Source organism: Sparus aurata, chromosome 2 (assembly GCF_900880675.1).
Source record: "Sparus aurata chromosome 2, fSpaAur1.1, whole genome shotgun sequence".
Taxonomy (NCBI): Eukaryota; Metazoa; Chordata; class Actinopteri; order Spariformes; family Sparidae; genus Sparus; species Sparus aurata.
In genome coordinates, this window is record NC_044188.1 from 19,967,104 (window position 1) to 19,980,791 (window position 13,688).

General features: G+C 39.6%; 2 protein-coding genes across 3 annotated transcripts; one reads left to right on the plus strand and one right to left on the minus strand.

Moving 5' to 3' along the window:
* Positions 1-150: 150 nt before the first annotated feature.
* Positions 151-3,091, minus strand: anapc15 (anaphase promoting complex subunit 15). Of its 2 annotated transcripts, none has more exons than XM_030397829.1 (5): positions 2,774-3,091; positions 2,318-2,439; positions 2,181-2,240; positions 1,615-1,755; positions 151-1,376 (listed from the first exon to the last, which is right to left on the minus strand). In XM_030397829.1, the coding sequence occupies exons 2-5, from the start codon at positions 2,435-2,437 to the stop codon at positions 1,329-1,331; spliced, it is 369 nt and encodes a 122-aa protein (XP_030253689.1). In that variant the 5' UTR covers positions 2,438-2,439; positions 2,774-3,091; the 3' UTR covers positions 151-1,328. The 2 variants fall into 2 exon arrangements, with proteins under 2 accessions (XP_030253689.1, XP_030253682.1); XM_030397822.1 differs by having other exon boundaries at positions 1,615-1,758.
* Positions 3,092-4,393: 1,302 nt separating this feature from the next.
* Positions 4,394-8,904, plus strand: folr (folate receptor). The gene is made up of 5 exons (XM_030397811.1): positions 4,394-4,620; positions 5,881-6,013; positions 6,298-6,486; positions 7,894-8,029; positions 8,572-8,904. The coding sequence occupies exons 2-5, from the start codon at positions 5,885-5,887 to the stop codon at positions 8,844-8,846; spliced, it is 729 nt and encodes a 242-aa protein (XP_030253671.1). The 5' UTR covers positions 4,394-4,620; positions 5,881-5,884; the 3' UTR covers positions 8,847-8,904.
* Positions 8,905-13,688: the final 4,784 nt, after the last annotated feature.

Consider the following 13,688-nt stretch of genomic DNA (forward strand, 5'->3'; position numbering starts at 1 on the left):
ACTGCCAAATTCAAACAAAAGCACCAAAAGCACTTGTTGATTCTTTAAATATGCTATTGTTGATCAGTTAATAATAAATGTCCTCCATTCACTTTCCTAATATGAAATGTTGAATCACTTAAAGTCAACTAAGGACCCCTCATTGACATGTTACATTTTGTGTGTTTTTTTTTTTTTTTAAAGCAACATTATGTAGAATATGGCACTGTCTGAGTGCCACACCATAGTGGTAAATACAAATCCAAGGTCTGTAACAGTTTCAGTCAGATGATATTTAGGCGCTGACTACAAACAACATTAATCATGTCAAAATGGTTCTATGTGTTAAAAACTTGTATGTTGAAGTGAACATGTGTGTAACGCTGTGATCCTACCCTCTCCCTCAAGTTACATAGTGCAGAAACAAGTGACAGGGGGGCAGAGTGGTGGACACAGGAAACACTTTTCACCCTGTTTTAAGACACTGAACCATCACCATGATTTGCATAATGCTGCTTTAATAAGACATCAAATATTTAAAAACGGAATAAACTGGGTTTCATCAAAATAATTTAATACAAATAATCATGGCTCCTGTTCATTTCAGTACAAATAATCAACACGTCTGTAAGGACTCCTTCAGGAGAACATAAGAAAATGGATAGACTGTGTGTTCATATTTACATTCCGATTCTTCAGTGGTTGATGGCTGCTGACATTGCAACAGAATATTACAACGCATTTCAAAAAGAAGTGTCTGAACATGAAACTATTTCACAGGCTTGTTAGAAAATTCAGATATCTGTAACAAAAGATTAGCAGCACACACAACACTGCTCTGAAACAGAATTGCACCATATGGTGACATCTCCTTCATAGGTAACAAATTATTTCGCTGACTGAAGTGTTGTTTGACCTCAGTCAGCTGTTTGGAGGCTATCAGAGAAGTGGCACATGACTGACCATATAACAAGGTCATATTTTAAAACAATACAATTTTGTGTGTGTGTGTGTGTGAGTGAGAGTGTGTGAGATTCACACATTGCAACTAAAAGAAAAGTCAGATGACAGTCGCCAGTGTTTTAACAATGCCAGGTAGCAATGCTCAGCTATTTCCACCAGCATCCAAACTGAAGCTTGACGTAAGACACTTTTGCTGGATTTACCTGATCTGCTTCCGAAGCACCTTGGTACAGCTTTGATTCAGTACTATTCTTATTCCTGTTTACACAACAAAATTAAATGTATCTGTGTCCTCATCTGAAGGGGCTGCAGTCATGTTTTACGTGAGAAGTAAAATATCCAGTGCCAAACAGCTTCATCAAGACCAACATTGTCCTTTTTTTCTCTTAAATCATCCATTGGTCTTGGTCTTGATCTGGTCCCTCCATGTCCACCTGAAAGAAACAAACAAACAAACCCAGATGAAATAAAAGTAATTCTCCGTTTGGCAAGAGGACAGGGAGCTAAAAAGGAATCAGTGCTTAATTTCAGAGTATTGTAGAAATGTAGTAACAGTGCCTTCAATCAGAAAAAGTACTTTTAACAAAGATGTTAGAGAAGATGAATTCCACTTTGTACACACAATTTTTACTCTGCAGTTTTTTCTTCAATACAATTCATACGTCAAAGCACCTCATTGATCTCGCCGTCATCGGGTGATTCATTGTAGTCATTCATCTCATCCATGTCCTGCATGTCCTCTTCGTCTTCAGAGTCTTCCTCACTGTCCTCCTCATCCTCGTCGTCCTCCTCTTCCTCGTCTTCATATCCCCCCTGCTGACAGGTGAAGGCAGACAACATAAATGGGGGGCACTATGTAACCAGTGTATGTTTCACACTGTGGCACAATGCAGATCAATTTATAGGATTAGTTCACCCTAAAATTATTCATCAGCAATCATTAGCACCCTGTCTGAAGTGGGTGCACGAGCTTGACCGAGAATTGAGGGTGTGAAAAGCATTTTTCATCATCAGGGGGCTTCCAGAGACTGGGATTACGCCAAATTAGCTGTATGGAGCCATTTATGTTTTTTCGGTTCAGTTGTTTATGAGAATGATGCCATGCATTTTTCTGGGGCTACAAAACTTTCCATCGGGTGGTGGGTGAGTAGATGAAGACCGAATGTTTAATTTTTGGTCGAATCTTTCCTTTAAATGTATCTGAGGACCATATCGTCAAGGCTACACCTTCACATTACCTCGAATATAGGTTTCCCGATGGGCATCAGGTTGTTGTCCTTCTCAGCGATGCTCTGCAGCTGAGGTGGAGACGAAGTGTTAATGTTCAAGGATCAGCATGAAGAGAGTGAGAGGGAGACTAGGGGCGATTTGTTACCCAGGTTTGGTGCTGCTGCTCCTGCTGGTGCAGCTCGGTCTCGTCCACACAGGGCCGATCCAAATTGAACCACAGGGACTCCGTTATCCGGGGGAAGAGAGAGGGGAACAGCGTGGACATGTCTGACAACAACAAATACAGTGTCGACCAGCTAGCTTCTGTGTAGCAATGAACAGTTCTCACACAAAATAAAGAAAGCGAGAAAAACCCGGGTGTTTACAAGAGAATTTGAGCTACAAGGGATGTGTCTGAGCCAATGTAAGAAAAGCAGCAGAGAAACTCAATTGTCCACGACACGATAAGTTAACGTAACATATTGTTAAAATACGAGTTGATGTCTTCCGGTTTTCCAGCCTAAAAACCCTAAAACGTAATGTCACCAACGATGATCTTCTATATATAAAATAACGTAATAAAATATCACGTTTCACCCCTACTTATATGTCGTATACGTACCTGCCAATCTTTCGCTCCAGCTTTCAAAAAGATTCAAAACAACTCTAACCGGAAATCGCTGGTGTTCGCACACAGGGTCCGCCTCTCGTCCGGTGTCACTGCACAAAGGTTCCGCCTGGGAGCTAAAACGATAACGTACTTTTGCGAGGGACTGTTGACCTTGAGAACAACAGGACAACTAATTTTATGAGTTAATTTTCTTTAATCTGTAAAAATGTCTCTTGTATTCTAATTTGAAAAGTAATTATTTTGTACAGGGGCGATAAAAGCAGTTGTCACTGCCTACACTGTTATTATATCAGTCACAGCATACACTAATCAACATTGAACTGTGTTACCTTCGTCCCTGTAAAAATGTGTTATTGCCTTCACTGGAATGTCTTCTCCTTTCCTGAAATGTGATAGCCTGCACATACAAGGGGCTGATTTATTGAAAAAAGGAAAAACGCAAGTCAAGTACTTCAAATTTGTTCTTGAGATCAGTACTTGAGTAAATTCTGTTAATTTCATCACTGCTTGTTTGAAATGTTGACACATTTTTACTGCAAATTAATATCGACCCCAGATATCAGTTTTCATTCTATCCCTATCGGATCTGAAATAGTCAAATATGGACGACCCCTAATACTTACACAGGCTTCTCATTTTATAATGTTATGAAAATTTGTATGGCTGTTTTCGCTCTTTAAATTAAAGCTGTTAGTAAATGGGTTTTCAGAAGGGGGGCCTTAAAGAGACAAGAGGTAAACAGAGCGTTTCAGACAGAGGGGAGATACAATGCTGCAGGACTGGACTGTATGACAAAACTGGTGTGTTTTTGTGTGAAATTATGAACCTGAAAATTAGCATCATGTCTCCTTTAAAGTAATCCCAGCAAAACAAGGGACAAAATAAAGACTCCAAATTAGAATTATATTCTGTCATTGCATATGTGGGTAAGGGTAAACACAATGACCAAAACAACTGGAAGAAATGCATGCATAAAATATTGAATTACAAAGCCTGAGATGGTATGATGCATTTTCCTGTCACTTCAAGTTGTCATATTTCCAACACAATATAAAAAGTGACAATTTAAGCAAGTTAAGATTTAAATTTTTTAAAGTCAAAAAGACGTCTCTTACACACAATGACGCAGAAACTAAAGCTGTTCCCAAACAAAGGCTGATAACAGAAGATGTGTATAGACGAATCTGAATACACACACATACACACACGCACACTCGAAAATTAACCACCCACTTCCACATACTTGTGATGTCTAAAGTTGAATCAGGAGTTCACCAATACAGATGCAGCAGAAACTTATCTTAACTACCACCTATTTACTCCTCTTATTGCCCTCCCAGGTCACACTGCCACTTCACACCAGATGGACAGTGTGTGTGTGTGTGTGTGTGTGTGTGTGTGTGTGTGTGTGTGTGTGTGTGTGTGTGTGTGTGTGAGAGAGAGAGAGAGAGAGCAGGGTAGACCTTGAGACAGGACAAACATTCCTCATAGGAAGGCGTCATAAAACAGATTATCACATACATATCTGCCTCTTTCTTGTACTTTTTTTTATCTTGAACACACACACACACACACACACACACAAACACACACACACACAGCGCACAAAAGGCAGACTTTGGATTCTGGAAAGATATTAAGTAATAAGGGGTCCACCCTGCTTTCAGTCACACGCCACTCACACGATCATAGCCACTCACACGATCATAGCCACTCACAAACATGCGCAGGTGAGTGTTTGGTAAATCTAACTTGTGCTTGAGAAGTGTATAACAGCTGAGTGGAGATACTGATTGGAGTATCATCTCTTCAGGAAGAATCATCCCAGATCTAAAAAGGTAAAGTGAATCTGTTCATTATTTCTTGTAGAAATGCTCTCACTGGTCTTTAAATGTGATGTAACATTATAGTTCTTATGTCCCCTGGATCATGTATTTAGTGCAGCAAGATTCAATTTCTTTTCGAAGATGGTTGAAACAATCCTTTAAATGTTGCTGTAATATTCACAGTGACCTTCTTGTTGCTTTCCATTGTGTTATTAAGGTCACAGGTTCAGGACTATTAATTTGTAATATGTCTGCAGTTGTGACCACATTTTTTCAAAGTGAAAACAGATTCTTATAAAGCTGTTGATGTGTTTTAAATTTACATAGAAGTTACAGAGTAATGCTCTAATGTGTGTGTTAGGTCAGAACCTGAGTTTGCCTTTGCCCATCAGATATGCTGTCATTATGAGTCAATCACATCACCATAAATACCACTCAAAGGCTTAGTTGACACTTTCTGTAACTAGATTGTGAACAGTTTTACATTACATGTAAAGAATTATCTTATACATCAGTCTATCTTGTTGCTACACCAAAGTCAATGTGCTGCAAAATAAAATCTGTTTCTTAGGATAGCATGTGGCATGTTACACTGACTGTTATTAAAGACGTACAAGACTTTGATTGATTGGATTTACACACGGGTTAAATACATAGATAGATAGATAGATAGATAGATAGATAGATAGATAGATAGATAGATAGATAGATAGATGATTTCAATTATCCTGATGACTGAGACTCATTCTCGAGAATTTTACTTCTTGGAAAATCTGCTGTCTCTTCAGTCTGTGAGTTTCTGTCTTTTAACCTGCGCACGAAGAACAAGCTGCTGTCTGCATTCATTGTCTGCTCAGAGGCACAAGATCCATTCATTTAATTATTTATTCAACATGTGCCTCTGTATTCATAGGTAGTCTGATTTTTATGCCAAATGTTACAGGGAAATGCTCAGGGATGATCAGCCTCGCGTGTTTACAGCGTGTCACGCAACGATAACTGTTTGTTATAAAGGAACTTGTTTGCGCTCCGTTTTGTTCACCTACGGTCAGACTGACACATTTTGAAACAACCCGAATATAAATCTTGATGGTGGTACACTTAAGTTTAATCTACTTCACTCCAGTGATGTCGTGATTTGTCAGATGGGATTTCCGGTTCAAACGAGGATACGGCGCGTCTTATGAAGTCTGGTGCGAGGAAAATGTCAACAATGAGCTGTACCCTGTGAACGTCATTACACCGATGTACGTTAATGCCTCTCCTCTGCAGAGCCATGTGGTCGACCCTGGTCTTGCTGCTCGCCCTCTCCAGTGGCGCTCTATCTCTGGACAAACTCAACATGTGCATGGACGCCAAGCACCACAAAACAGAGCCTGGCCCCGAGGGACAGCTATACAAACAGGTGATGAACACATGTGTCATTTGATTTGGTTTCACCGTGAAGGCCCTGCTGGGAAAAACCAGCATAGACCAGTACCAAAACCAGTACAACATATGTTGTGTTTTGGTGCTGGTCTATGCTGCTTCTTCCAGCAGGTGGATAATAAAATCAAATCAAATCAAATGTGTTTTATAGTTTGTTTGTTTTCTCTCATCTAAGGTTTCTAAGTCATACGCAGGGCTTGAATGATGCTTTTTCCGGATTCAGTTGCATCACCCCTGCTTCTTCTTCTTCTCTTCCTTCAGTGTGCTCCGTGGAGTGACAACGCGTGCTGCAGGGCCAACACCAGCGAAGAAGCCCACGCGGATAACTCCTACCTGTACAACTTCAACTGGAACCACTGTGGAGCCATGAGCGACCAGTGCAAGAAACACTTCATCCAGGACACCTGCTTCTATGAGTGCTCACCGCACCTGGGACCCTGGATACAAGAAGTGTGTATTGTGCATTTGCGCTCTCTAGATGGCAGCATAGGACGCTGAATGTTGCCATTATTTTCTATCATAGTAATAAGATCAGAGAACAGTTTTTCTTGATTGCTTTGACCTGTTTAAACAAACAGGAATCCACTCGGTTTTCGTCATCACTGTCTCAGCAGAGCACAAGACACCTCTTGCAAATGTGTTAACCCTTTCTCATTGAATTGACACATTTTCCCCACCCTTTTGCAGAACAGTTAACACGGATTTCATTCAAGCAGTCCAAACTCCATTGTTTTAGCTATGGTAACCAAACAGAAACCATCTGTTCCTAACTATTAGAAACTACCTACATCAGTATGAAATCACTAAAGCACCTGTTTGACACTCCTAAACACAAATCTTCAATGAGCAATCAGTCTACAGGCCTTAATAAGTGCAGCGGCTGTGTTGTTCTTTGCCAACATGGATGGAAGAGGTCTAAGGCAGATGAGAGTGAGAAATTGGTGCAGAGGAATGTCAAGGTTGGATGGCATGCAAGAAGATTTTTCCCTTGGTTCATTGCAAGAGAGGATAATGAATGTGATGTGGATGAGGCCATGTGGCCCCATCGTCAAGACAGAAGAGACTGAGTATCAATAGTGGCTATTTCTTATACTCTACAGTAATAGATTGTTATACTTTACTGTAATATTTTATACCTTTAACTTCTTTTCTATGTTTTAAAACAGGTCAGTTGTTCAGGAAAATGCTTGCTGTGAAGCTGCAGAAATGTTTTGTGAACTATGAGACTACCATCTTTCTCATTTTCTTATACTCTAATAGATTTTATTTTGGTTTCCATGTATTTTGTGTAATATTTACAGTATTTCAGTTTTCAGCCACAGTTCGAAAAAAAATAATCAATGGAATCAAAAAATGCATCAAAGCATTTCTGATTCTGGATTCAATTCTTTGCAAGACGGCAAATTTGACAACAAATGGCACTGGCATGAAATCTACGTAGAGTAATAGGCTACAATGACAAGCAATGGTGCACCGATTCGCACTGAGTGCTGTATTTTGTTGTCCACTGTGTAATGGTTGATTGGAAGAGCTCATACACTTGTTTGCAAGTTGTGTTATTTGAAGGTAAAATTTGCTTTTGTTGCATATTTTAAATGTTTTGGCACAGTTAGAGCCTTTTGCAAACAAAATGAGTCATTTTGACCATGAGTGCCACTGTTTCGGCCTGTGTGTTAACTGTTTTGAAAATGTGGAGTTTGAGTTGACTGCTGCATCAAAGCAATCAATAAAAACTGTAATTCGTGGACACTTTTTTAACTCACCTGACACGCGTTACAACTAAAAGGGCAAGCGGTTTGATATAATTATTTTATTCAGAATTAATGAGCAAACTAACTTGTGTGTGTGTGTGTGTAGGCGACTGAGAGCTGGCGTAAGGAGCGTATCTTGGATGTGCCTCTGTGTAAAGAGGACTGCCACCAATGGTGGGATGACTGCAAGAATGATTTCACTTGCAAGACCAACTGGCACAAGGGATGGGACTGGAGCTCAGGTAAGTACAAAAAGGTGTAAATTATACATAATTATATGTAATTTTATACTGTATACTATGTGTTGACCATTTATTTATTTTATTATTTTCTCAGATTGCTGATTAATTCATTTACATTTTTTCTGGGTTTGGCTCTGATGCAGCATGAAATCTAAAGTATCTAAAAGTAACTAGTAACTAAAGTTTTCAAATAAATGTAGTGGAGTAGGTAGAACAATATTTGCATCCAAAATGCAGGAGAGTGGAAGTATACTATCCTTTAACACTACTACTACTACTACTACTACTACTACTACTATAAAGTAGCAGGAAATGAAAATACTTGAGTAAAGGGCCTCAAAATTGTACTTAAGTACAGAACTTGACTTGACTTACCTGTAGTATATCTACACATTACGATGCAATCACTCACTCACTCTTAAAAAACAGATCTGCTTCTACACCTTTTTACCATTTGCAAGGTATTTACTGCATTTCATCCAATTGTACCTGAGAAATACAGTAGTTGTGGCTGTAACTTGAACAACTCTGCCTCCCTGCAGGTATTAACAAATGCCCCGAGGGCAGCAAGTGCAGAAAGTGGACCGACGTTTACCCCACACCCAAAGACATGTGTGAACAAATCTGGTCCAGTTCCTACCTTTATACCACCCACCTCAAAACCTCTGGCCGCTGCATGCAGCTGTGGTTCGAAGGTGCCAACCCCAACAGGAAGGTCGCAGAATACTACCTTAACAACGCACAGCAACACCAAAGCTTTGCCTTTGCAACGCTACTGCTCCTGGCTTTGGCATCATTCTCTGTAATGATGTACTAAAAAATGATGTTCTTTGTCACCTTGGAGGTACCAATAAAACTGATTTCAAATACTATCACCTTTCTGTTGTTGTCTAGTCCTCCTTTGAATCAGAAAAGACGCCACCTACTGTTTCAATTTAGGGATTATTATGTCCATGTCTTAGGGTACATACAGGATATGCATCTGCTAGCAAGTCGAGCAAAGGTTCAGGGATAAGTTCATCCACAAATGAAAATTCAGTCATTTTCTACTCACCTTCACTTTGATGGAAAGTTTTTAATACATTAGCTGAGTATCGTAAATGAAGATTGAGGCTTAAAAAAGGTGTGAATAATGTGTTTGGGCCTATGAAGAATTAGATCGAACCTGGCCAAGCTGTAGGAGTCCATTTTGTGATTTTTTTTAAAGGCTTTAGAGCAAGTCCCCATCTACTTCCGTTGTTTAGGAGAATGCAGCAATACCGTTTTAATGTGAAGCTCCTGAAATGTTTTATGAACGACAAAACTTCACCTGACTGTCCATCAGCATGGGGGTGAGCAGATAATGACCGAATTTTAATTTTCAACCAGTTGGATCGTCAACTGTTCTTTTTTGGAAATATGCAGTTGAAAGATTTCTCTATTAGGATAAAAACAGCAAAATGCCAAAAAAATGAAGTATAATATATGCCTAATGATTACAGCTTCAATACCAAAGTGTAAAAGTAGCCAAACCCAAGGCAGCACTGCAGTTTTGTGACTAGGAAAGTATTTTATATTTGAAAATCTGTGTGGTGAAAGAAAATAAAACAAAAATAAACTTGAGCATCTGGACAAGGCATGAAGGGACATGCCACATACTGTATTACTGCACGGCTCTGGGATGACATATCTCATATAAATGCAAACTACGGATAAGTTTAATAACCCCTTCATAACCTCAACCACCAGTAATGAAACAGTAAAACTGACCCAGGATCTGCACAGAGGGAAAATGTTTCTCTACGCTGGGCCCCGGTGATCACACCATCACATGACCACTCTGGGCCGGCTAGTGGTTAGTGGGCTCCACTGCCTGGTAATTATGGAGTTCCAGTCCCCTTAGTGTGTGTGTGGGGAGGGTGTGTGCGTGTGGGTGTATGTTTGTTTGTGTGTGTGTATGTTTGTTTGTGTGTGAGTCTGTGTGTGTGAGAGACAGAAAGAGAAACAAAAAGAGGCAGTGTGTGAGGGTGTGTTAATGTCTATCCTACTCCCTCAGTTTATGTGTGCTTTTGTGTCATACAGTCTCTATGTGTGTGTGTGTGTGTGTGTGTGTGTGCGTGTGTGTGTGTGTGTGTGTGTGTGTGTGTGTGCGTGTGTGTGTGTGTGTGTGTATGTGTCAATGTGAAGGGCATGTGTTTACAGATGTGTGTGTGTCAACGCCACGTCTGAATATGTTCAGGTCTTTAGACAAGTCTTGTGATTGGTTAGCTGTCAAGCAGAGAGAACGTTGACTAATCATAGATAAGTCTGACTTACATATTTATCAACTTTTGTGCACTTTGTACTATTATAATCAAAGTCTCAGTCAATTAAATGTATTAATTAATTATCTAACTATAATGAAGTCAAAAGTATATTCATATTTTAAAAATGCAGCCTTACCCCCAGTCAGAGATCAGATGTGTTAAAGTGCCGCTTCATTTCTGATGCTGATAATAACATCCTTCCTGATGATACCACTGCATAATTTATCAATGCAAGTTCAGCTGCAACTGTGAACTCCAGGCCAGTCTTTCCTGTCTATTTTCTCTGTATGAAATTAATGCATTAAGATCCTATTCAAAGGGACGACTGGGCTTAGATGGGACTTATCCCGGTAGAGGATTTGCAAAATCCACTTTGCAGTTTGCAGAATGACCAAAATGCACCCCCCTCTCCATTCTCTGGTGGCAGAGAGAGTGCAGGAAAAGTGGAGTCATTTACTTTGTTAGTCTGGTCTGCCTGACACATTGGTCCTTCATCTGACTGAGGTTCACTGTAAAAAACAAAGTTAGTGCTCAGGCTGCCTTACAAGTTTGAGTTAACTGAATTTGACAAGACAAGTTGAGGAAAATTTTGCAATGATGAATGAAAACAAAAACACTTAATCATACCCCTTTCCACTGGTCAAAAAAAATAAGTTTACTGATTTTCTCTTCTGTTACAACTGTTTCAGGCACATTCATGATGTGAAACGTGGTGTCAGTGACAACGTATCGCTTCAGATAAAAATCAAAGACAGGCTGTCTTGCTTATGGGAAGGGAGAGCAGGGTCAATAGGTGATTTTTAGCACGCTAAACCACATAGAAAAAAACCTCTGTAGACCTGCTAGTTTTGATGGAATGCAATATGTAGCAAGTTTCCTTCATGTATGTTTTCTACAAACTATGAAAAAGAAGTCTCTCAGGAGCGTTTTAACTCTCAAACAATGCATGCTGGGAAGTCTGCATATAGGCTGATCATGTTTTTAGAACCTTTTATAATGCGTACCCTCTACAGTACAAACTTAATCTGGGTTTGAATGACAGACGTTTTTACAAACACCATCTGTTTGTCATAATCCCCACACAATGCAGTTACGCAGTTTCCCACTTACCTCTGGTAAACCAGATGCTGACTGCAAATGTTATTCATACAAAACAATAGCGCAACAATGTTAACAATTATACATTTGATTTAAAAGGCATATTTTGTGGCACTTAAGGTCACTTTACATCATAGAACCCACACAGTCGACAGCAGAGCACCAATAAATTATCACTGTTAACCATAAGACATGTAAGATTGAAATATACAGTAAGCAGGAGCACGGTAATAAAACACGCCATTAAACAACAAAGCACCAGTGATAAAACATCAGTCCAGTTAAGATGAAGGCATAGCTCAGTCAATGAGTTAATAAACAATGTTGTATTAAAAAGGGATGCTGTTAAGGCGAGTAGGCAAGTTAAAAACAGATGTGTTTTGCAAGAAAGTCCAGCATGTGGATTGGAAGCTATTCATCCATTGTTCATCCATCCAAAAATTAGATTTCTGGGTTTTTAATGAACATAACAGCCTCACTATGCTCTTTGCCTGGTTATAGACAATTATGCAGAGAATCAAAATGAAATAAAAGGGCAAAATTGGTTATTTTTAAGATGAATTGCTGACTAAGTCATTTTGTTATGATATGACATCTCGCAGCACACTTTTACAATCTCTGCATGCAGACATATTGTTAAGCCACAAACTTTTTTACAGTCTCATACAGTCAACTCACTCACACACAGAGACAAACACAGTGTGATGCCATGCCCAGAAATAGCTTTGGGATGGCTGCTGTGCCTGTGGCTATTAATACTCAGCTTTTCTGAGGTCATTGGCAACACACACCACCCTGCCCAACTCTTACCCTCTCTCTCTCTCTCCCTCACTTCAACTGTACCTCTTATACTGTGTGTGTGTGTGTGTGTGTGTGTGTGTGTGTGTGTGTGTGTGTGTGTGTGTGTGTGTGTGTGTGTATCCATGCCACATTTTGGGAGTCATACTTTTGTGGGCAAGTCAGGGGAAAAAAGAAAGGCTTAAGTCAGAATAATGTGCAATGATCTCTAAATGTTGGGTTGGCTGTTTCCTGTGTTTTGCCATTCTGGCCCCTAGTTAGACAGTTACACCTTGTGGGACTGTGTGTGTATATGCGTGTGTGGTCTGGAAAAGAAAGGGATTGCATAAATGGATCGGAGCTTGTGTTGAGAAATTACTGCAGTCTGCCCTCCTCACTGGCTGCAGGTCACGCTGATATTGAAAGAGGAAAGCCCTCTGGCATGAGTGAAGGCTTAGACCATGGAGGCCATAACTTTTGAGGATTTGTACATTTCAAAGGGGAGATGATGATGTATCACTAGCTGCAACATCTTTAAGTTCAATTTGGTAGCTTTTTTATCTATATGGGGCCAAAGTGGATTCAATGGGTTTGAAAGTCCTTAGTTTTAATCTAAATGTTGTAAGCTTACTAAAAGCTGCATGAATCACAGAAGGTTAAGCCCATGCCAAGTACCCACAGGTTAGAAGATTGGTTGGTACTTCAACAAAGGGGTGCAAAGGGGGAAACTGAAATGTGTTCCCTCTCTTCAGTGGTGGAAAAAGTACTCTGATCCTTTACATAAAGGAGGTATACAATGCTCATTTTCAGGTTCATAATGCTATTTTGCGTTACTACTAGAATAGTTTTACATGCATCAGTGCTCAAAAATACATCTGTTTGCTCATATTGCCAGTGCAGCAGCTCTGTATTTCCCCTCCATCTGAAACGCCGTGTTTTAGCTCCTGTCTCTTTAAGACCTGCCTCCTGAATACACAGTCTACTCTGATTGGGCAGCTCACACATGCCTGACTCAACACTGCTAACAACAACAGAGCAGCCAAACTAGCAGCTAGGTATACATTATGCAAATGTTTGACATGGTGACATACCAGATGTTACATAGTCACAGAATAAGGGGCAGGACTACTGATGAGTCATTTTGGGAGCAGCGTTTTCTGTAGGAGACAGGAGCTCCTGTCGGTATGCACTTTGACCTTTTAAATATTAAAGATCTTTTACACGCAACTATATAACAACATAAATACATATATAAAACAAAGGAAAGGAACAAAAACATAACATAAACTTGTTATAAGTTCCCCTTAAAAATAAATTTGATTTGCCATCTGATATAAGCCTTTTAGAGTGTTAAGTTATTGCATATCATATTGGATTATCATTATTAATGATGCATTAAGTTTTATGAAGCATCGTATACACCTTCATGCCAGCCAATTAAAATCACTTTTTACACTGCTAATTAACGAGAGAATTTTAAACTTTACAGTTCTTTAAAA